The sequence below is a fragment of the Corythoichthys intestinalis genome, chromosome 14, assembly GCF_030265065.1.
Source record: "Corythoichthys intestinalis isolate RoL2023-P3 chromosome 14, ASM3026506v1, whole genome shotgun sequence".
NCBI lineage: Eukaryota > Metazoa > Chordata > Actinopteri > Syngnathiformes > Syngnathidae > Corythoichthys > Corythoichthys intestinalis.
This window is the reverse complement of record NC_080408.1, coordinates 44,886,782-44,909,385: the sequence shown is the minus strand read 5'-3', so window position 1 is coordinate 44,909,385 and position 22,604 is coordinate 44,886,782. Positions and strand designations below refer to the sequence as shown.

At 44.1% G+C, this 22,604-nt stretch overlaps 1 protein-coding gene across 3 annotated transcripts in view; it reads left to right on the top strand.

The window, feature by feature from the left end:
* tnr (tenascin R (restrictin, janusin)) overlaps positions 1-22,604 on the top strand; it is a 404,554-nt gene that overhangs the window by 311,164 nt on the left and 70,786 nt on the right. For all 3 annotated transcript variants that reach the window (XM_057857035.1, XM_057857036.1, XM_057857034.1), the window contains one exon: positions 21,035-21,154. In XM_057857035.1, the coding sequence (XP_057713018.1) occupies positions 21,035-21,154 (120 nt within the window). The remainder of the gene's footprint in view (positions 1-21,034; positions 21,155-22,604) is intronic.

Genomic DNA, 22,604 nt, shown 5'->3' with positions numbered 1-22,604 from the left:
TTTAATAATTCATTTAATTGTGTATTTATTAAATTTTTGCACTCCTGGTCCTCCATAGCTGTCAGCATTGGTTGTTTGTGTATTTTGAACGAAAGAATGTAATATACGGTGGTACCGCCAAATACGAATTTAATTCATTCCAGGACCTGGTTTTTATTTTTGAAATGGTTGTATGTCGAGCAGAATTTTCTCAGAAGACAACACTATTATTTCCTTTTTCAATGGTAAGCGTCACTTTTTTCCTTTTTTCACCTCCTGCAGTAACCTTCTTCAGACCCACGTTGAGTTGTCTTACAAGAAAATCCACCGTGTGTCCGCCTTGTCGGAAAACAATTAAGCGAAGCTGTCATAAATCATCGTATTTCAAGCATGTCATTATATGTCGAGACAAATGACGACTCAAATTTTACATCTGATCTCGAAAGGATGATATGTCCATGTGAACGTATGTCGAGGTACCACTGTACCTTTTCTCAACCTTTGTTGCAAATAGTCACAAAAATCTGATCTCGCTGCAGTGACCTTCAGCTCGGTGTTGGAAGAAATAAGTGGAGAAAACACATTAAACGCCCATATCAGACAAAATGAAAGGGTACAGCTGGCATCTGGCACTGTGGCGAGAGATGAAAATGTCGACCCCCTGACCCAGTAATTGGTAACCTATTCTGCAGTCCATCTTACTGCGCTCTCTCCTCTTTATTCTTTCGCTCCACGTCTTGCCTCTTGAATCTTTTCACCTCCTTGCCCACTTTTCTGCTCCCCTCGCTTCACTGCTCTTTCTCAGTCTCCTCCTTTTCTTCCTCCACATTTGTGAGCGGAGGATTCACCTCTGATTATTTTTCCAATCGGAATCTAGCGGCAGGGTGCACTTTCACACAAATGTGCAAAAATATGGAACACACTTCTTCTCATTCAAAGAATTCCCTTTACATAAGATTAACACGCTCCCTGTGGTGTATGCATAATCTTTGGCGTGTGTGTGCGTGTGTGCGTGCATATAAGGAGGAGAGCGCTGAGGAGGAGAGCCGAAAGTGTGTTTGCATGTCAATGAGAAATGATTTGCAAAGAAAAGCTGTGTTCAAGCATTCACTGAAATAGTGGGGGAAAAGCTGAAAGACCTAATTCTTTAGCCTTTTTCTTGCTTTGCCCTTTTGTAATCTCTGTTTTGTTGTGCACTCTTACATCTCTGGTATGAGAACATAACAATCACCGTTTAGTTACAATGAATTGAACCTACCGGGTTGTAATATGATGAAAAGGACATTGTCAAGCTAGTTAGAAGTGGTAAATAACATTCTCCGTACAATACCCAAGCAGAAATCCTTTAATGTCTTTTCTTAACAATATCCTATTTGATTTTGCCATAGCTATCCATCATTGCCTGCAAAAAATGCAGGAAAGTTATTATAATTATCAGATTAGATTAGAAAAAGAAAAAAAATAGCAGTGAGCCATATTTCATTTTGCTACTCAACACTTAAAGTGCTGGCATTTAGGAAAAAACAGTTTGGCTTGAGAGTAAATGGACTCTGTGATGAGATGTTTAAGGACTAACAATGGGCTCATACCCAAAATGTCAGGACCTTTAAGAAATGATCTCTCCTGGAAAGACCATTAAAGTCTAGCTAATTTATCAGCTTCACAAAGAACACATACAGTAGCTCGGTCAGGTTAAAATTATACAGAGCTTTTAATCACATTGCACATAGAATGACAGAAAATATATTTGGGGAAATGAGATTGACATTGCTAAATCATTCACCCTGCCCAGTCACACCCTAATCTGACCAATCTTCCCTCCACATATCCTATTGATTACGAGGTGTATCTCCTCCTCACATGGTGTCCTCTCAGAATTGGTACATGTAAAGAGCTTCGAACGCTACTTGCAGCTAGGGAGCAAATGTCATGTTTCTGTATCACAATTTTCTCCTTTCTTTCTCTCTGTCCTCCTAAATCCTTTCCTGACCAGCTTCATTTTCTGAATAAACAACAAAATATTACACGACTATAAAGGGAATACAGTGGTACCTCAACACACGATCCTTTTAACATTTGACGTAAACTTTGACTCGTCATTTGTCTTGACAGATGACGACATGCTTGAAATACGACGATTTATGACAGCGCCGCTATTTTATTGTTTTACCGCAACACGGACGCACGGCGGATTTTCTTGTGAGAGAAATCAACATGCTTCCCAAGGAAGTTAGTCCATCCATCCATCCATCCATCCATCCATCCATCCATTATCTTCCGCTTGTTCCGGGGTCGGGTCACGGGGGCAGCAGCTTTAACAGGGAAGCCCAGACTTCCCGCTCCCCAGCCACTTCAACCAGTGCCTCCGGCGGGATCCCAAGGCGTTCCCAGGCCAGCCGAGAGACATAGTCTCTCCAGCGTGTCCTGGGTCGTCCCCGGGGCCTCCCGCCGGTGGGACATGCCCGGAACACCTCTCCAGGGAGGCGTCCGGGCGGGAGGCATCCGAACCAGATGCCCGAGCCACCTCAGCTGGCTCCTCTCTACCCGGAGGAGTAGCGGCTCGACGCCGAGTCCCTCCCGGATGACCGAGCTTCTCACCCTATATCTAAGGGAGAGCCCGGACACCCTGCGGAGGAAACTCATTTCGGCCGCTTGTATCCGGGATCTTGTTCTTTCGGTCACGACCCAAAGCTCGTGACCATAGGTGAGGGTAGGAATGTAGATCTACTGGTAAATCGAGAGCTTTGCCTTTCGGCTCAGCTCCTTCTTCACCACTACGGACCGGTGCAGAGTCCGCATTACTGCAGACGCCGCACCGATTCGCCTGTCGATCTCCCGCTCCCTCCTACCGTCACTCGTGAACAAGACCCCAAGATACTTGAACTCCTCCACTTGGGGCAGGATCTCATCCCCGACCCGGAGAGGGCACTCCACCCTTTTCCGACTGAGGACCATGGTCTCGGATTTGGAGGTGCTGATCTTCATCCCAACCGCTTCACACTCAGCTGCGAACCGCTCCAGTGAGAGTTGGAGGTCACGACTTGATGAAGCCAACAGCACTAAATCATCTGCAAAAAGCAGAGATTCAATACTGAGGTCACCAAACCGGACCCCCTCAACGCTTCGGCTGCACCTAGAAATTCTGTCCATAAAAATTATGAACAAAATCGGCGACAAAGGGCAGCCTTGGCGGAGTCCAACCCTCACTGGGAACGAATTCGACTTACTGCCGGCAATGCGGACCAAACTCTGACACCAGTCGTACAGGGACCGAACAGCCTTTACCAAGGGGCTCGGTACCCCGTACTCCCGGAGCACCCCCCACAGGACTCCCCGAGGCACACGGTCAAACGCCTTCTCCAGATCCACAAAACACATGTAGACTGGTTGGGCGAACTCCAATGCACCCTCGAGGACCCTGCCGAGGGTGTAGAGCTGGTCCACTGTTCCACGGCCGGGAGGAAAACCACACTGCTCCTCCTGAATCCGAGATTCGACTTCTCGGCGGACTCTCCTCTCCAGCACCCCTGCATAGACTTTACCAGGGAGGCTGAGGAGTGTGATCCCTCTATAATTGGAACACACCCTCCGGTCCCCCTTCTTAAAAAGGGGGACCACCACCCCGGTCTGCCAATGTCCCCGATGTCCACGCGATGTTGTAGAGACGTGTCAGCCACGACACCCCCACAACATCCAGAGCCTTCAGGAACTCCGGGCGGATCTCATCTACCCCCGGAGCCTTGCCACCGAGGAGCTTTCCAACTGCCTCGGTGACTTCAACCCCAGAGATCGAAGAGCCCACCACGGAGTCCCCAGACTCTGCTTCCTCAAAGGAAGGCGTGTCGGTGGAATTGAGGAGGGCCTCGAAGTATTCTCCCCACCGGCTCACGACGTCCCGAGTCGAGGTCAGCAGTACACCATCTTCACTATACACAGTGTTAATGGTGCACTGCTTTCCCCTCCTCAGGCGCCGGATGGTGGACCAGAATTTCCTCGGAGCCATCCGGAAGTCGTTTTCCATGGCCTCGCCGAACTCCTCCCATGTCCGGGTTTTTGCCTCGGCGACCGCCGAAGCCGCAGTCCGCTTGGCCAGCCGGTACCTGTCAGCTGCCTCCGGAGTCCCACAGGCCAAAAAGGCCCGATAGGACTCCTTCTTCAGCTTGACGGCATCCCTTACCGCTGGTGTCCACCAGTGGGTTCGGGGATTGCCGCCACGACAGGCACCAACCACCTTACGGCCACAGCTCTGATCGGCCGCCTCAACAATGGAGGTGCGGCAAATGGCCAACTCGGACTCAATTTCCCCCACCTCCCCCGGGACAAGGGAGAAGTTCTGCCGGAGGTGGGTGTTGAAACTCTTTCTGACAGGGGATTCTGCCAGGAAGTTAGTGCAGATGATAAAAAAAAGAAAAAGGTGACAGTTACCATTGAAATTTAGACAGAAATGATAGAAAAATATGAGTGTGGTATGTGCGTGAGTGAACTGGCTAGACAGCGTGGCTCACCTCCCACACACACAACAACAGAACATGAAAAGAGAAAGTAAAAACTTCCCACTCTCCGCACCTCTCTCAATGCTGGTCTATGCTTCTGTATCAACACCTGCTGACGTGACGCAAATGGACTGTGTTTGGTCCGCTCAGGCAATTGTTTCGAGTTCAGCGCAAAATCACTACCAATACAAACATTCTTGCGCTACACTCAAAAATGGACCAAGCTGACGAGAGGATCATCGAAGAGGTCCGCGAGTATGACCACCTGTACAAAGTTTCGTCAAGGCATTATAAAGATTGCTAAATGGCAAGAAATTCATGGAAGGAGATTGCTAAAAATGGAGGTCAGCGAATGCATAAAAAATGGAGGAACGTCTAAGACAAGTGTGTGTGTGTTTGGAAGCAAATTGCTCTCTTGTCAGTCACACGGTGCGTTCAAGAAAAGCATGCAAAACACAACTGCCACACACCCGATCCGTTACATTAATTTACATTAATTTCGCCATGTGTAACTGCCACTACTAATTGTACCTGCAGTATTTGTTAACGAATTAGCATATGTTTTTGAGTAATGTTACTCCAGCTCAGGGGTTAATGTGAGCCGGAACATGTTCCAGTACCTCTTGATTTTGGACTCCACGTGTTCCGGGTCTTATTTACTCCATTCCGGCACCTAGCGTGTGTGATTATTAAGGAAATAATTTCACCGAGCGATGTGGAGGAGAATGTGGGGTGATGAACTCTTCATCATCATCACTTGTTACGTTAGCACCCTCTAGACTAAATAACGCTGCGAATCACAGCACTTTAACGATAGGAGCACACATTATATAACACTGGAAACCACCACTCTAAGTCATGGTTGCCCAAACTTTTCATCAAGCATTTGGGCTGAACAGAAAACAGTCGCTTTAAATTGTAAAAGCTTGGCAGCGAAAATAACACAGGAACCTTGACGCTTTTTACCCCCTCATTTTATTCTTCTTTCTGCCACCCTAATGCAAAACAAACAAGTCCCTGGCGGGCGGCTATGCAGTCCACCAATCGGAGCGTCGCGCTGGTGCACCAATAGGAGCCCCGCGTTGACGCATAAATTACCGTGCCGATGACAGCCCCGGTGATAATACAATATAAAAATGTTTTTAAAAAATGTCGATCCATCCATCCATCCATCCATCCATCCATCCATCCATCCATCATCTTCCGCTTGCTCCGGGGTCGGGTCGCAGGGATAAAATAATAAGATGCATAGATTCATTTACAGAACATATCACAAGAATTGCAAGTTGTTTCCAATCTGCACTTTTGGTTAGCGATGCTTTCAACTCCGTACCATAGTAAAAGTCAACGCAGCGCTTCCTTTCTCTCCCCCTTATGCTCACCCACTTCTTCTTCTACGCCAAACTGGCAATGCCGGTCACACAGAAACGGGACAGCGGGCCCTTGGAGATGCTGGTAACAATGTTGTTTATAAAAATGTTACGTCATTTGAAAGAGTCAGAGATTTGTTGATGCGCTCAAAAGCTGCACCAAGAAATCAGCCCCTTACATAAATCGACAGATTTATGTAAAGACAGACAGTCTTTAAAGACAGACAAACGAGTCAGAAAAGCAACAATGAAAACAGGGAATGTTTTGGACAACTAAATGTGGTAAGCTAAATAGGCCGCCGTGCCAATCTTTTTTTATGTTTTACAAGTTAGACCTGTTGAAAAACTAATTGCTGACTGTTAGTCCCAACTGTGGTTATGTGGACAATTGCCCGTGCTGTGCAGAGTATAGCCTAAATCATTCTAAATTGTTGTCATAACATTCATACCATGGATATTATGCTTTTCATTTTTTATGATTGTTTTGCTGGTACCATGATTCCATCTCTCTTGTGAAGCGTCTTTGTGTGGCTTGAAAAGCGCTCTAGAAATACAATGTATTATTATTATTATTATTATTATTATTATTATCTGAAATTGAGGCTTATAAGTCCCACAGCATGGCAAGTGGGTTTTTGCATGTTGTTTCAGCACTATTTCTGCATATATTCCGGGACCTGTGTCCGTCTCGTCATCCCTGTGCTGTCATATGTACTTTGCGTTCCGGCACCTTATGATTTACAAATTAAGCACTGCTCCAGCTCCACCATTATTTTGAATGGAGAAATTCTAAAACGGAAGTTGCTTGCAGACATAAAGAAGTAATGCGGAAGTACCTCAGAAATTTGTCTATAAACAAGATTAAAAAAGAATGTCAAAATTGCAAAAACACTTATCCACTGTGGAGTTGAATAATTTTGAACAGAACTGTATAGTGTATTCTCATGGGAAATTCCCGCTCAACTTACAAACCAGGTCCTTGAACGGATTAATTTGTATGGAGAAGTACCGCTGTATTACATGTTTTTATAAACCAGCAACGTTGTATACCGGTGGCTTTTTCATATGCAATTCAGTGATTCTTGTATGTACGACGAGAGGAAGTCCATGTAACATCTTTCAAAAACACTTCTGTTTGTTGGGCCACACTGTGGGTGAATGGGTCATCCAGTGATTTGAAGGGCCATGGGTTCAAATCCAGCTTCCACCTGTGCCCGTTGTTGTATCCTCGGGCAATATACTTCTTCCTATTTACCTGTGTGGAAGGAGTGTGCGAACAAGTGTCAATCATGGTCAGAAGGGCCGATGGCTGAAATTGGCTGGTCCTGGAATTAATTAAATTCGTATGAAGAGGTACTACTGTATATCAAAACCCCTCTGTTGGCACAGTAAAACTGTTTCAGCCTTTGAAGAAACTCAGATTTACCACAGGTGAATAGAATAGAATAGAATAGAATAGAATAGAATAGAAATTGGGGATTTATCCAAAAGATGTTGTAATAAATGGTAAATGGTAAAAAAAAAAAAAAGAAAAAAATGTTACTTTGGACGCATGCATGAAGAGTGATTGCCTTGAACTGGAAGAACATGGAACCTCCTTCGTTAAGACAATGGATTGAGGAACTTTCGGAAGGCATAGGAATGGAAAGATTGACTTACACCGCTAAAGGAAAACAAATTGTATCAACACTCTAAAGAAATCTGGGAATGTAATTACGTCTTCTGTATTCAGAAGTTGTTTTTTTTTTTTTTTTTCATTTTTGCAAGCTATGTAAATGCATGTACGAATATGTATGATTTTTTTTTTAACTTAATTGGGTTGCTAAATATGACTTCCTTGTATCATCATTTTTTGAATTTTCAGTTTTTGTTTGTCTTTTATTTTTTATTTTTTGCAAAATAATAAAAATATGGGTGAAGAATAGAATAGAATAGAATAGAATAGAATAGAATAGAATACAATAGAATAGAATAGAGAGCTTTTTTAATAATGCTTAAGTAAATTCAACAATTCCAAGTGTTCAGAAAGACAAAAACTACAGCACAATGGCCAAAGTTCTACCTCACAAATCAGAGGTTGTTGTGAAAATGCTGACACTGGCCTCTCTGTGTGGCGTTTACCCCCATGTTTTCATGGATTGGTTTCCTTTCACATTTCAAAAACATAGAGGGCAAGTTAGCCAATGACTTAACATTGTCTGTAGGCGTGACCACAACTTAAAACTACTCTTAGGTGGATTAGTACTAGGGCTGCAACTAAAGATTATTTTCATGATCGATTAATCAGACAGTTAAGTAAACGATTAATCGATTTTTCTGATAAATGTCCCTTCTTTCAATTAAAAACACAATTTACCTTGAAGTTGTTTTAGGCATGTTGTAAGTAACAATGAAGACAAAATGGATGCGTATTTGATTTAACTGTATTGATTTTCAAATACGTTGGCAACTAATTTATTAATCGATGTAATCGATTAGTTGTTGCAGCCTTATTAAAGCCTGAGTTATGCTTCTGCATTGCGGTTGTTATGACGGCAAGCCGTTATTGTGGATCCAAAAACACAGACCAGGAGATCAATAGAGCAAATGTTTGTGTTTAATTAGTATAACAAAGGGCGCACGCTAGAAAGCGCGGATATAATAAGTACAACTTAGGACGCACGCTAGAAAGCGCGGATATAATAAGTACAACTTAGGACGCACGCTAGAAACGCGGATATAACAAGTACAACTTAGGACGCACGCTAGAAAACGCGGATATAACAAGTACAACTTAGGACGCAAGCTAGAAAACGCGGATATAACAAGTACAACTTAGGACGCACGCTAGAAAACGCGGATATAACAAGTATAACTAAAAGAGCACCCAAGATGGCGTGAATATAACAGAGTACAAAATCCTAACTACAAAATCCAGAAGAGCACAAAAGTAAATAAGATCAAACCAGAACACGACCGAAGAACGTCGGAAGGCACCGAGGATGACGATGAGCACACAGCGGTAAGCAAGGCAGGAACAAGCATATGCAATAGTCCGACACTCGCAGACGGTGACAGGAGTCCTTAAATAGTGAGCGCTCCTAATGCGCCACAGGTGTGCGGCCACAGCCCCGCCCATCCAGCTGAATCAGATGCTGGAAAGAAAAAACAACTGAGAAGGCATACAGATATGACAGAACCCCCCCCTCAACGGACGCCCCCTGGCGGACCACCTGGTTTCGAGGGATGAAGGGAGTGGAAATCCCGCAAAAGCGATGGATCGAGGATCCAGGAGCGGGGGACCCATTGGCGCTCCTCAGGGCCATAACCTTCCCAGTCGACCAGGTACTGCACCCCCCTTCCCCGCCTCCTAGAATCGAGAATAGTACGCACCGTATATACCGGCCCACCGTCAACCACGCGAGGGGCAGGAGGAGGCACTGGTGGAGGGTTCAGGGGGCTAGTGGAGACCGGCTTGAGCAGAGACACGTGGAAGACTGGGTGGATCTTCATTGAACCGGGAAGCTGTAGCCTGACCGCGACGGGGTTCACCACAGAGTCCACAGCAAAAGGGCCCACGAACCTAGGGCCCAACTTCTTGGAAGTCCCAGCAAGGTTCAAATCCCGCGTTGATAACCAGACCATCTGGCCCGGACGATAGACCGGAGCGGGTCCTCTGTGGCGGTCAGCAATCAGGCGGTTGCGGGCTGCAGTGCGGACTAGTGCAGCCCTAGCGTCCCTCCAGACTCTATGGGCCCTCCGCAGGTGCACTTGGACGGACGGCACGACGACCTCGGCTTCCTGAGAAGGGAACAGTGGTGGTTGGAACCCGTATGCCGACATAAAAGGCGACCTCCCAGTGGCTGAGCTAATGAGGGTGTTGTGGGCATATTCCACCCAAGGCAGGTGTGAGGCCCAGGAGGCCGGATGCAGTTGGCAAACGCAACGGAGGGCAGCCTCCAGCTCCTGGTTGACCCGTTCTGTCTGTCCGTTGGACTGTGGGTGGTAGCCGGAAGACATACTTGACGTGGCCCCCAGAGCTTTGCAGAATGCTCTCCAAACCCGAGACACAAACTGGGGTCCCCTGTCAGAAACTAGGTCAGACGGAATGCCATGGGTTCGAAAAACGTGTGTTACCAGCAGGTCAGCGGTCTCCAGAGCTGAAGGCAACTTGGGGAGAGCGACGAAGTGCGCCATCTTGGAGAATCGGTCAATCACTGTCAAGATGACGGAATATCCCCTTGAGCGTGGAAGGCCAGTAATAAAATCGAGTGCAACATGGGACCAAGGACGAGATGGAACAGGCAACGGACGCAGAAGTCCTGCTGGAGCTTGATGGGCCGATTTGCCCCGAGCGCAGATGGAACACGCAGAAATGTAGTCCATGACGTCCTTTCGCAAACCCGGCCACCAAAACCTCTGGGAAATGAGGAAGAACGTGCGGGACACACCCGGGTGGCAGGCGAACTTCGAGGTGTGCCCCCACTTTAGCACTCCTGCACGCTGAGCGTCCGGAACAAAAAGTTTGCCAGCAGGGCAGCCTCCGGGCACCCTAACACCCCGTAGAGAGTCTTCCACTAGCCGCTCAACCTCCCATCGGAGTGCGCCGATGATCAGGTTCTCTGGAACAACAGGCTCCTCTGAAGACATTTCCTCCACCGGTTCATGAATTCTTGACAAGGCATCGGGCTTCCCGTTGCGTGATCCCGGACGGTAAGTAATCACATAGTTGAAACGTGTCAGGAACAGCGCCCAACGGGCCTGGCGTGTGTTGAGGCGCTTGGCAGCCCGGAGGTACTCCAAATTCTTATGGTCGGTGAGTATTTGGAACGGCACCTCCGTCCCCTCCAACCAGTGCCTCCATTCCTGTAAAGCCTGAACTATAGCGAGCAGCTCCCTGTTGCCGACGTCATAATTTGCCTCCGCGGGGGTGAGGCGGCGGGAGTAGAATGCGCAGGGGTGTAGTCTCTGGTCGACTGCAGACCTCTGGGATAGGATGGCCCCCACTCCGGAACTCGACGCATCAACCTCGACCACAAAAGGAAGATCTGAGTCAGGGTGAACAAGGACAGGTGAGCTAGTGAATGCCCTTTTAAGACCTACAAAAGCGGCTTCCGCCACAGAGGACCACACAAACGGGCGTTTATTAGAGGTCAACCTGGTAAGGGGCTCGGCCCTCATACTATAGTTCCGGATAAAACGCCTATAAAAATTGGCAAACCCGAGGAACCTTTGTAACTGCTTACGTGAAGTGGGGGTTGGCCAATCTGCAACTGCCTGAATTTTGGCTGGGTCAGGCCGTAATTGCCCTTTTTCGACGATGAAACCAAGAAATTGCATTGACCCGCGGTGGAACTCGCACTTCTCGGCCTTGACAAACAGCCTATTTTCCAGAAGCCTTTGGAGGACCATGCGGACATGTTGGCGGTGTTCCTGCAAGTTTCTAGAAAATATTAAGATGTCATCTAAATAAACAAAACAGAAAACATTTAGCATGTCACGAAGCACATCATTTATGAGGCTCTGGAAAACAGCGGGTGCATTAGTCAGACCAAAAGGCATGACTAGGTATTCAAAATGTCCGAGCGGGGTTTTGAAAGCGGTTTTCCACTCATCTCCATCCCGAATCCTAACCAAGTGGTAAGCGCTGCGCAAGTCTAACTTGGTATATATGGTGGCTGACTTTAACGGTGCGAAGGCCGAATCTAATAATGGCAGCGGATATTTGTTTTTAACAGTAATCTCATTAAGGCCCCGGTAGTCAATGCATGGCCGAAGACCCCCATCTTTTTTGCCAACGAAAAAAAACCCCGCTCCCAACGGTGAGGACGAAGGGCGAATTAGGCCAGTTGCCAAGGAAGAGGTTATATAATCTCTCATAGCCTCCTGCTCAGGTTTAGAAATTTGATATAACCTCGAGCTAGGTAGTGGGGCATTGGGCTGCAAGTCAATGGCGCAGTCGTAAGGGCGGTGCGGAGGCAGGGTCTTAGCCTGGTCTATACTAAAAACCTGTTCGAGATCATGGTACTCGGCAGGAACATTTACTAAATTTACAGGCTCGGCAACTGTTTGGGCTTGATCCGGAAGTAGGCACGCCGAGCGTAAGCAGTGCGCGTAACAGAAGGAACTCCAAGTCACTACTTGTGTTTTAGTCCAGTCAATATTAGGGTTATGCATCTTTAGCCAGGGGAGCCCTAGCACAACCGAAGCCGATTTACATGGCATAACGAAGAAGCTACGAACCTCAAAATGGTTCCCGGACAGCTTTGTTTTAAGCGGGGGCGTTATAAACCTTACGTCCGCCAGGGGTCGCCCATCGAGATCTAGAACCTTTTTAGGAGTAGAGAGTCTTATTAATGGGCATTTAAGAGCATCAGCAACACTCTGGTCTATAAAACATTCATCTGCCCCTGAATCTATTAAAGCAGTGAACCTAAAATTAACCCCCCCATGCGAAACCTCTCCCGGCAATTGCAGTCTCATTTCACCTCGAGTTTGTTTTAGTTCAATCGACTCGTTGCGAGGCAAATCATTTGACTGATTGCCATAATGTACGAACCTGGTCCCCCCTCTGGCGAGAGGAACCCCAGGGGCCGAAGATCCAGGACGACGTGAAGAGATCGCGTCACAGGCGGCAACGTGGTGCCCCGGCAAGCCACAGTAAAGACATAAGCCCGCCCTCATCCGTCTCCGCCGCTCCTCCGTAGAAAGACGACCGCTGCCGAGTTGCATTGGCTCCTCCCCCGCCAGGACCGGACTCCGCGTCGGCGTAGAGGTTGGTGGTGATTCGACGAAGCCGTCTGCACGTAACGTTGCCGGACCGTACCGCGATGACGACCCACGACGGCCCCGCTGCTCCAAGGCTCGTTCCCTCTCGCGCTCCTTCAATCGATTGTCCAACTTCACGGACAAGGAGATAAGGTCTTCCAGGCCCGAAGAATCCTCCCGGGCCGCCAACTCGTCCTTCACCGCAGACGACAGCCCCCTCCGAAAAATTCCACACAGCGCCGCCTCGTCGTAACCGCACTCCGCGGCCAAAATGCGGAATTGGATGGAGTAGTCCGCCACACTAAGCTCGCCTTGAAAAAAATCCAGCAGGCGGCTGCCTGCCTCCTTGCCTCTAACCGGGTGATCAAACACTCTCACAAACTCTGTTTTAAAAGTCTCGAATGACTGACGGATTGCGGGATTAGCGTTGCTTACCGCCATTGCCCAAGTGGCCGCTTTACCGGCGAGGAGACTCATGGTATACGCTACACGGGACCTGTCACTCGCGAACGTATATGGCTGCTGGTCAAATACAAGGGAGCACTGGTGCAGAAATTGTCGACAAGCACCGGGTTCTCCCTCGTAACGATGGGGGTGTGGCAACACTGGCTCCCGGAAAGCAGCCGGTGGAACAACCGGAGACGGGGCGGAGTGATCGGGCGCCGCGGCAGCGTTACCTACGCCACCGGACTGTGCAGGTGGGGCCATATTTTCAATTCTAGTGGTTAGCGCGGTGATCACGTTCACTAGTTCATTTAACGATTGTTCATGCTTGCTGATCATATGACCATGACCGGCAAGCGCGTGGCGAATACCCTCCGAGTCTGTGGGATCCATGGTCGGACTATTCTGTTATGACGGCAAGCCGTTATTGTGGATCCAAAAACACAGACCAGGAGATCAATAGAGCAAATGTTTGTGTTTAATTAGTATAACAAAGGGCGCACGCTAGAAAGCGCGGATATAATAAGTACAACTTAGGACGCACGCTAGAAAGCGCGGATATAATAAGTACAACTTAGGACGCACGCTAGAAACGCGGATATAACAAGTACAACTTAGGACGCACGCTAGAAAACGCGGATATAACAAGTACAACTTAGGACGCAAGCTAGAAAACGCGGATATAACAAGTACAACTTAGGACGCACGCTAGAAAACGCGGATATAACAAGTATAACTAAAAGAGCACCCAAGATGGCGTGAATATAACAGAGTACAAAATCCTAACTACAAAATCCAGAAGAGCACAAAAGTAAATAAGATCAAACCAGAACACGACCGAAGAACGTCGGAAGGCACCGAGGATGACGATGAGCACACAGCGGTAAGCAAGGCAGGAACAAGCATATGCAATAGTCCGACACTCGCAGACGGTGACAGGAGTCCTTAAATAGTGAGCGCTCCTAATGCGCCACAGGTGTGCGGCCACAGCCCCGCCCATCCAGCTGAATCAGATGCTGGAAAGAAAAAACAACTGAGAAGGCATACAGATATGACAGCGGTGATGGCATAGCGACTACAGCGTCAATGAGCATTCAATAGTTCTGCGGCAAGAGAACGCGTTGCTTTGTAATTCACCGCCAAGCCACGAGAGGGGTGTGGCGTTGTGTTTGTACGGATTTGGGGGACTCTTGTCGACTTCCTCTAGTCTTCTTCCAGATACATAACAATGCCAACGGAAATGGAATGCTTGAATGTGGATCTTCAGTTCATCAACATTGTCAGCATCATACAAATGTTGAGGCGCAGGCGACGCAGAAGACTGTTGCGGAGGTGGTCATTAGTAGAGGTGTGCGAAATTTCCGATTCTTAGATTATTCGCGATTCGGCCGTGGAAGATTCGAGAACGATTCACAAACATCCGAATTCCGATTATTGAAATATGTCAAGTAAAGCGGAAGTAAAACACACTCAGCGCGCCGCGCGGTCTTCGGGACGCAATGAGGAACGGAGCGAGAGTAGTTAAACATCATGCTTGTCATTACCCGGCCCCTCGGGTAGTTTAAAGCTGCTGATACAGAATGGGGGATTTGAGTATAATCATTTATTGATTTTAACTGTTAACGTGATACTGAAATAGTCGTTTATTTAAGCCTGTGAGGCTTTTTTTTTTTTTTTTTTTTTTTTTACAGTTTTTGTAACTAATGTACAAAACATTAGCAGCTAATTGTGTGTGTGTGTGGGGGGGGGGGGGGGGTCATCAATAATCGATTTATAATCGAATCGTTAGGTGCCCAAAGATTCCCACCTCTCGTCGTTAGTGCAATGATGTTTGTAAATGGCGGTGATTTCGTGCTGAACCAGAAACAACAGTCTGAGCGGACAGGCCATTTGCGTCATGTCACCACGCGTTGACGCAACAGGTTGTCAGAATTTTGTGGAGCTGCACGTCCGACTTAAGCGGAGGGTCGTAAATCGGGTCTGCCTTGACGGCGTAGGTCTGCCGCAGAAGCATAACTCAGCATTACGAAGCTAGTTTGGACAGTAAGGTGTCCGCAAATTGACAAAAATGTGAATTGTTGTTTTCCAAAGTAAAACCGGATTTTGGTTCATGTTCTACTTTGACTTAACAAAGAGATAATGGAAATAATCTGATATTTACAACTGAGAAGTTAGATATGTTATAATTTCAAAAATTTAGACAAGTTTAAGGTGAAGGAGGTCTTAAATGATTAGTCGTTTATCAACATAGTTGTCGATTAATTTGCTAATTGATTAGTTGTAGAATAATCAATTCATTTTTGCACCCCTAATTAGTACACTCTGTTACAGTATGCTCGCTGTGGTGAATCTCTAATTGAGTTCAAAATCGTAAACAGCGTCAAATAAATGTTTGATTACGGAACTCAATTTTATTTGTAGAAAACTTTAAGAACAACATCAGCTGAAACAAAGTGCTCTATACAATCACAAATCGAACATAAAATAATTAGAAACAATTAGTGCTTGCATAATGTGGACTGGGAGTTTGTTCCATAGTTTCTTGGGCTTCAGTACCTTCTGGTGAGCTGACCTGAGGCATCAAGAGGACTTTAGGGATGGTGTTGCTCAGCGAGGTTGGGCAGGTTGAGCCCATTTTGAGATTTAAAGACCAATAACAGGATTTTCGAGCAAAATGTAAAGTGCACAGGCCAGAAAAGGAGTTAAGCGTTCCAGGAGACAGAGGGACAAACTTAATTGCATTACAATAATCCATCTCAGATGTGGTGATGTGATTAAAAGGAGATTAATTACTGGTAATAACAAAACCTCTAATGCATTAGGTAATTTAAACACACTGCTGTTGAATATCACACTGCCTAAATCATTTTAACTCCATTTTCTAGAGTCCTGCATGCAGGAAAATTCACTTTAGTTGCAGATTTCAACGTAATAACAGGTCACACCTAGGAAGTATTGCTGTAGCTTTTCTATCTGGTATACATAGTGGCCACTGGCACTGCACAAATTAGAATGACCTCATGGCCAATCAGCTTGTGTGCTCCTGGTTTGTGTGTGCAGGCTTTGCAGCCATGGACTTATTACTACAGCGTTATCCTCAAGTTCAAAAGATGCATTCATTGCATAATAGCATGCCACAAGACAATAGGATTAAAATGTAATAATGTAATGGAAATCAATGTTATGTTTGAATCATACTACAATATGATTAATGAGGAGGAAGAACAACCATTTACCACCATAATAAATAGTGTAACTGAGGTTTTACATACTGTTCAGTCCAACATAGCGCTATCTTCAGGATAGTGTTTCCCTGGCTTTGTGGTTCTGTTTTCATCCAGTGGTGCTATTAGCTCGCCTTCTGCTGCGTTGATTGTCAAGTGCAGATCAAAATTGACATTCAGTGGAGCATCAATTGGACCACACTTTAGGATCAGAGTGGACAGAAAAACCCTTGCTAGGTGGCAATTTTGCGCAACAGGTCCAATGTCACTTCGCTAGCCATGGGCAAGAGAATGAAATGCTTTCAATAACTGCAAAGGCTGGGCTGTCAGATTCTGACTGCCTCACATTTGTCTGAATGATACTTGACATCGTGATTCAAATGTATAGGGCCTAGTGTCTTTTGGGAATCAAAGCTATAAGGATTAATATTCTAGTTCAACCCTTTAATGACACCTCTTGCACACTGTAATCACATTATTTAAAAATACCTTTTCAAAAATGTTGTAAACATTTTTAACACATTTATGTTGCTTTTCTACCAAATAGAATAGTTATTTTGTCACTATATGGTGCAGCGTTTTGTTTGTAAGGGCAGGTTCGGGATATCTGGATCAGCTACTACGTAAATAGTGTGACATCATATTGTACCGGTGGGACAGCTAGACTAATTTGCCAATTAATTAGCACGTCACGCTACAGTGAAGTGTGCTAACAGGACTAGCAAACAAGAAACACAAATTCAAATCAGAGGACAGGAGTGTGTTCCCAGCATACGGAAGTGGATCAGAGCGAAATGTAACCTAAGTGGGGGTGACTTAAAAGCATCACATTTTGGATTAGGCCTATATTTAGGACGCTATCCAAGATTTAAAAATTATTGTTTGTGTTCTAATAAGTTTTCCGTGAGACCTCATGAAGCATGTCGACACAGTGACACACTGTGTTGACACAGTGTGGATACTGCTTCATTGAATACTGACACCTGCTGGACATAAAAAATCCCTACAGGCAACCCACTTGACAGACTGACACTGAATTGATGTCATTGCATGTAAAATCAAATCATTTAAGTCTTTGCATTCATATTGCATTTTTCCATATCTTTAAATTATGTGAACATATATTATAATGTGAAAATATAAGTAATAATGAATGGGTGAATGAGGATGCTTGTGGACTTTTTGTTTTGATAAAATTTTATTCAAAAACATAATCTTTTAATGTTTAAAATTTAGTTGGTTCCTTTTTATTTTATTTTTTTTAAACAAGAAATTTCACCTACTGTGGACAACACACACTTGCATGGAACCAACGATGCCAGCATGCACAAGAATTTCTTAGCCAGTTGAAAGAGGTTTGGATAAGATGTCCATTGGCTCCTCCAGTATTAAAGAAAATCTGCATTGCGTGCCATGTTCGGCTCAGCCATGCATCGTTGGACTTTTGCAATTTCATCTACAGTTGCATTGCCTCCTTGATTCCCCACTTCGTCATCTAAGTGGTACCATAGCCCATCAGAAAAAAAATGAAGTGGACAATAAATAAATTATAGTTTAATTACCGATTTCTAATAAATTACCAAAAAAGCTACTGTGGGAAACTAAAGGAATGGCTCTATACCTGTGTTTATTTTGGGATTATCAGAAAATTCATTCTCATGCTTAACCCTTACTACTGTACTGTGCTACCTGTGACATGTTCCCAGAGGGCCTGCCCAGTGGTTGGTTCTGCTGTGCTCAGTAACAGAGAAAACAGATGTCGGAGAAGTGTTCCATTATCTCCCAAAGTGCTAAAACACAAAAAAACTAAAGACTAAAGTGATGTATTTTTGTTGTTTACCGTATTTGTCGGACTATAAGTCGCAGTTTTTCCATAGTTTGGCTGGGGGTGCGACCTATACTCTGGAGCGACTTCTGTGTGAAAGATTAACACATTATTATATCATTTAACAAGTTATTTTGGTGTTTTGGAGTGACACTGATGGTTTGGTAAACTTATTAGCATGTTCTTTATGCTATTGTTATCTGAATAACTCGTAATAGCTATGTTACGTTAACATACCGGCCACGTTCTCATTTCGTTGTTCATGCATCATGTAACATCATACTGCACACTTATTCAGTATGTTGTTCTCTATTATATTTTTATTTTAAATTGCCTTTCATGATGACAAATCTGTTCTATATTTTGGATCTTATCAAATAAATTTCCCCCAAAAATGCGACATATACTCCGGTGCGACTTATACATGTTTTTTTTTTTTCCTCTTCGTTGGGCATTTTATGGCTGGTGCGACCTATACTCAGGTGCGACTTAAAGTCCGAAAAATATGGTAATTAGTATTGTTGTGATCCAACAGTTTGATTTGCAATATTTTGCAGGAAAGGGTTATGGTTTAGGTTAATTAAGATTATTTAGAACATTATTTCAGATTATTTGTACAGTAAGAATTGAAAAGACAGCTATTATTTCGTTGTATGATTATTCGCTAATATAGAAGAGGCATTTTTTAAATCACAATTTAATTCTTTATTTATTTATTTATTTATTTTATTTATTTATTTATTTTTAATGTTATTATTGTTCTATTACCACAGGTGGGTAGAGTAACCAAAAAAATTAGGAGTAGCGTTACTTCAAAATTATATTACTTAAGTAAAAGTAAAAGTAGTCCTCCAAAAAAATGCACTCGAGTACAGGTAAAAAAGTATTTGGTGAAAAGAATACTCAAGTAATGAGTAACAATGTGAGTAACTGCTTATGTTTTTGTTGGATTTTATTTTTTTTAAACAATGGTATTTTTTTCCGACCACAATGTTATCTATATGAGCTGTTCTTATAATGATACTGTACAATAAATAACCCATTACGTAACCACATTGAGCCAAAGAAATATAAAAAAAAAATGAAAAATAAATGTAATGTTTATTTTGTTGATACTTAGGCTAAAGGATTGTTTATTTCAGAAAAAATCTCTTGACATACCACTAACAACTTTTACTGCAAAAAATAATTCATGTTTAGTAACTGCAATGACGATCTTGTTGCTCCCTCTGCTTTCCGAACACACTGCAACTGCATTCAGTGATTCACAAGTGCAATCAGAAGATGGAGCAAAGTGATTGGATTATCAGAGACTTAGATAAAAGAGTTGCCTGTTTGTTTTTTTTCCTGGTCTTGCTCTATGTATTCCCCATTGCCAATCTAATTGACTGAATAAGCCTCGGCATAATTTGCTTAAACCTTTTGGCAATTAAAGTAATGACTTTGTTCAGGTTGACTCATCTATCCTAGTGATAAGGACTTTGAGTCACCGCAGTATCTCGATGAACAGTTACTTTTATTTTTTTTTTCCTTATGACAACAGGACAGTATTAATTACTTTATACAAACAGAATCGGGGCACATTCACGATCTTCTGTGTTTGCCTGCCATTTTCTACGTCGTGCAAAAAAAACATGCCTGAGTGGGGAATTGGGGTCGAAACATCGAGGTCGTAGGTTTAATTAAATTTGAATTCAGCATTGGCATGTCCAGCCGTCTGAGAACGAAATTAAAAAGAAGGTTGAGCAACAGCCGGTTAAGGTGAGCATCTGCTGCATATTTTACTGCTAATTTCACTTTGAGCAAGATGTGCTCACTTATTAACCAGTATTAATGCAAAATGCCAAGGAGTCTATAATTACCACTCAGGTGTGGATGTAAGAGTAAAAATAACACCTGACTGTATTTAATGTTAAACTAGGAGCAAATTTTTGCGTGGCCTTACAACAGTACTCAAATAGTTGGGCGCATGTGACCTCAGGGAACTTACTTTTTTGCCGTACTATAATCCACTCAGTGGGTGGCAGTGGCACTCTCATTTTCAGAGTGTGCGCAGTATTTTAAAACCAAACAAGAGCACACAGCAAAGCGCACAGAGCTAAGACGACGAAATATGATGAAGCGTATGTCAAATTTGGCTTTTGGCTTTAGGAAAGACTAGTCTGTTTACTGTGTCTAAAAATGTTTGCAGGGGACAGCAGTAAGCCAAATCAATTAAGATGTCACTTATAGACATTAGACCCCAGTTACATTGACAAACCGCTTGATTTTTTTTTTTTTTCAGCGAAAACGTGCGATATTGCCAACAATCGTCCAGCTTTGTCAATGTTACATCGGTAAACCAGCGAGCACTGTTAGCATAATATAAGGTGGCGTACCAAGTTGCTCAGTGCAAAATAACACCACACCATAGAAAAGAAGCAGATACTGATTGCAGCTAAAATAAAATAAAAGTTGTCCCTCGGTCCAGTGGCACTTTGTCATTTTTGTTCTATTAAGTTTTGTTTTTTCGGTCTATTTCTTTGGCATATTGTCCTCATGAGTTGATGTTGCTAATCAATTTGAATTGTTTTTTATAAAATTTTATTTTTCACTATCAAATGGTCAAAAATGTACCTTGAGTGTATTTTTACAGTTCGGATGTGACTTTTTTCCTTCTTTTCTTTGCAGAGGTGCATATATACGGTAATGATAATAATGAATTTATAGACAAATGATACTATTTACAGTGGCAGCAGAGAGATGGGGGTGGGGGCAAATGTTCGCGTCTTCTTAGGGGGGCATAAAACAAAAATAACTGAGAAGCACTGCCTTAAAAGTTTATTACCTGAAGTGATCATGACATACTGAGTTGCTTTCTTTTTTTTTTGTTTTTGTTTTGTTTTGTTTTTTGCATGGCAATACAGCACGAAATAGGTCATTTGTTAATAACCTTAATTGTTGCAATTTTAGCCATGGACATGCCATCAGAATTGACTGCACTCAACATCACTCCACAAGGAGCCCTGCTGAGGTGGAACCCCCCTATGTCCATTGTCGACAATTATGTGCTGACTCTCACACACAACCAGGGTAAGTTGTTTTAACCTATCATTTTAAATTGAAAAAAAAAAAAAAAAAAGTTGCTCACCAGTGTTTTTTTTTTGTTTTTTTTGTTTGGCAGCCCTATTAATTTCTGCCGTAGTCTTTCTTGGACGAAATACTTACTACTTATCAGTCTTAGTCATATGCAAACCAGTTCCTCCTCCCATCAGATCGAGGACTAGCAGTTAATTGAAATGGATTAAGCCTGTAAATTGGGAGCAAATCAGTCCAAAACCTGGTCTAAAAAGCCACTTTGCCGAGATTTAATCAGAGTACGAAAATAGGGCACATTTCTTTACCTTCGCAGAACCCCTTAGACTTACTCACCGAACCCCAAGGGTTCGATCAAACCCTGGTTAAGAACCACTGGTCTACAAGGACAATGCCAACTTGAGAGGCTTTTCCAGTGGTTTTATTTGCAACCGGTGTTCCACCAAAATATGCTACACGGCGAAACTACCAATGCCCACTGCACTTGTGTGCGCATGCGCACAAAACCAGCGAGTACTTACTATTGTCGTTTTTATTGAGTCCTTTTGATGCAACCTTTCCCTTGGCTCAAAACATTTTTGGCGTGTGTTTTCCTGTGATAGCTTTTAAGCATTGTGTTTGCTTGTGGTAGCTTTGAAGCAGAGTGTTTATCTGTTGACCAAATTAGTGACTTATTGTATTTAAACAACCCTTCTTTGATATTATTACACTTAAGTGCTTTCTTAAGGCAAACAAGCTGAAAGCGCACGGTAGTACTAAAGGCTGAGTTATGCTCCGGCGTTGCAGTGAGGACGCAGTGACTACGGCGTTATTCGACATTCAATGGTTCTCCGGCCAGGTGACTCGTTGCTCTGTAATTCACCGCCAAGCCACTAGAAGGTTGTTGCGTTATGTTTGTACGGTTTTGGGGCATGCTTGTTGACGTCCTCTTGTCTAGTTTAAGAAAGAAAAAATAAACAATGCAAGATGGAACGCTTGAATGTGGATCTTCAGCCCATCAACACTGAAAAAATATTGATCATACAAATGTTGAGGCGCAGGCGACACAGAAGACGGTTTCGAGGCAGTCTGTCCAACTTTTGATGCTGCATAGAGAGTTCTAGCCTCGGGTGAAAACCAGCTAGCTGTGGCGGCTAGCTTCAAACTAGCATCGAGCACTGCGTCCAGTGTTTTGTCCGAGGTCTGCAAAGCCCTCCAGCCCGATTTGTGTGCCGTGTTCTACAGCTAGCCAGTGGGAAGCCATAGCAGATTTATGGCATCTATGGAACTTCCCAAACTGCGTTGGAAGCCTTGATGTTAATGTAAGCACCGAGGCACTCTCAATCAGTGATGATGTATCGTGTGTGAACTGTCTGTTGTTGAAAATTAAACATCAAAACAACTCTTTTGACACAAAACCTGTGCTTTAGTCTTCATATACTCAAAGTGTGACACGTAAATATGTCAC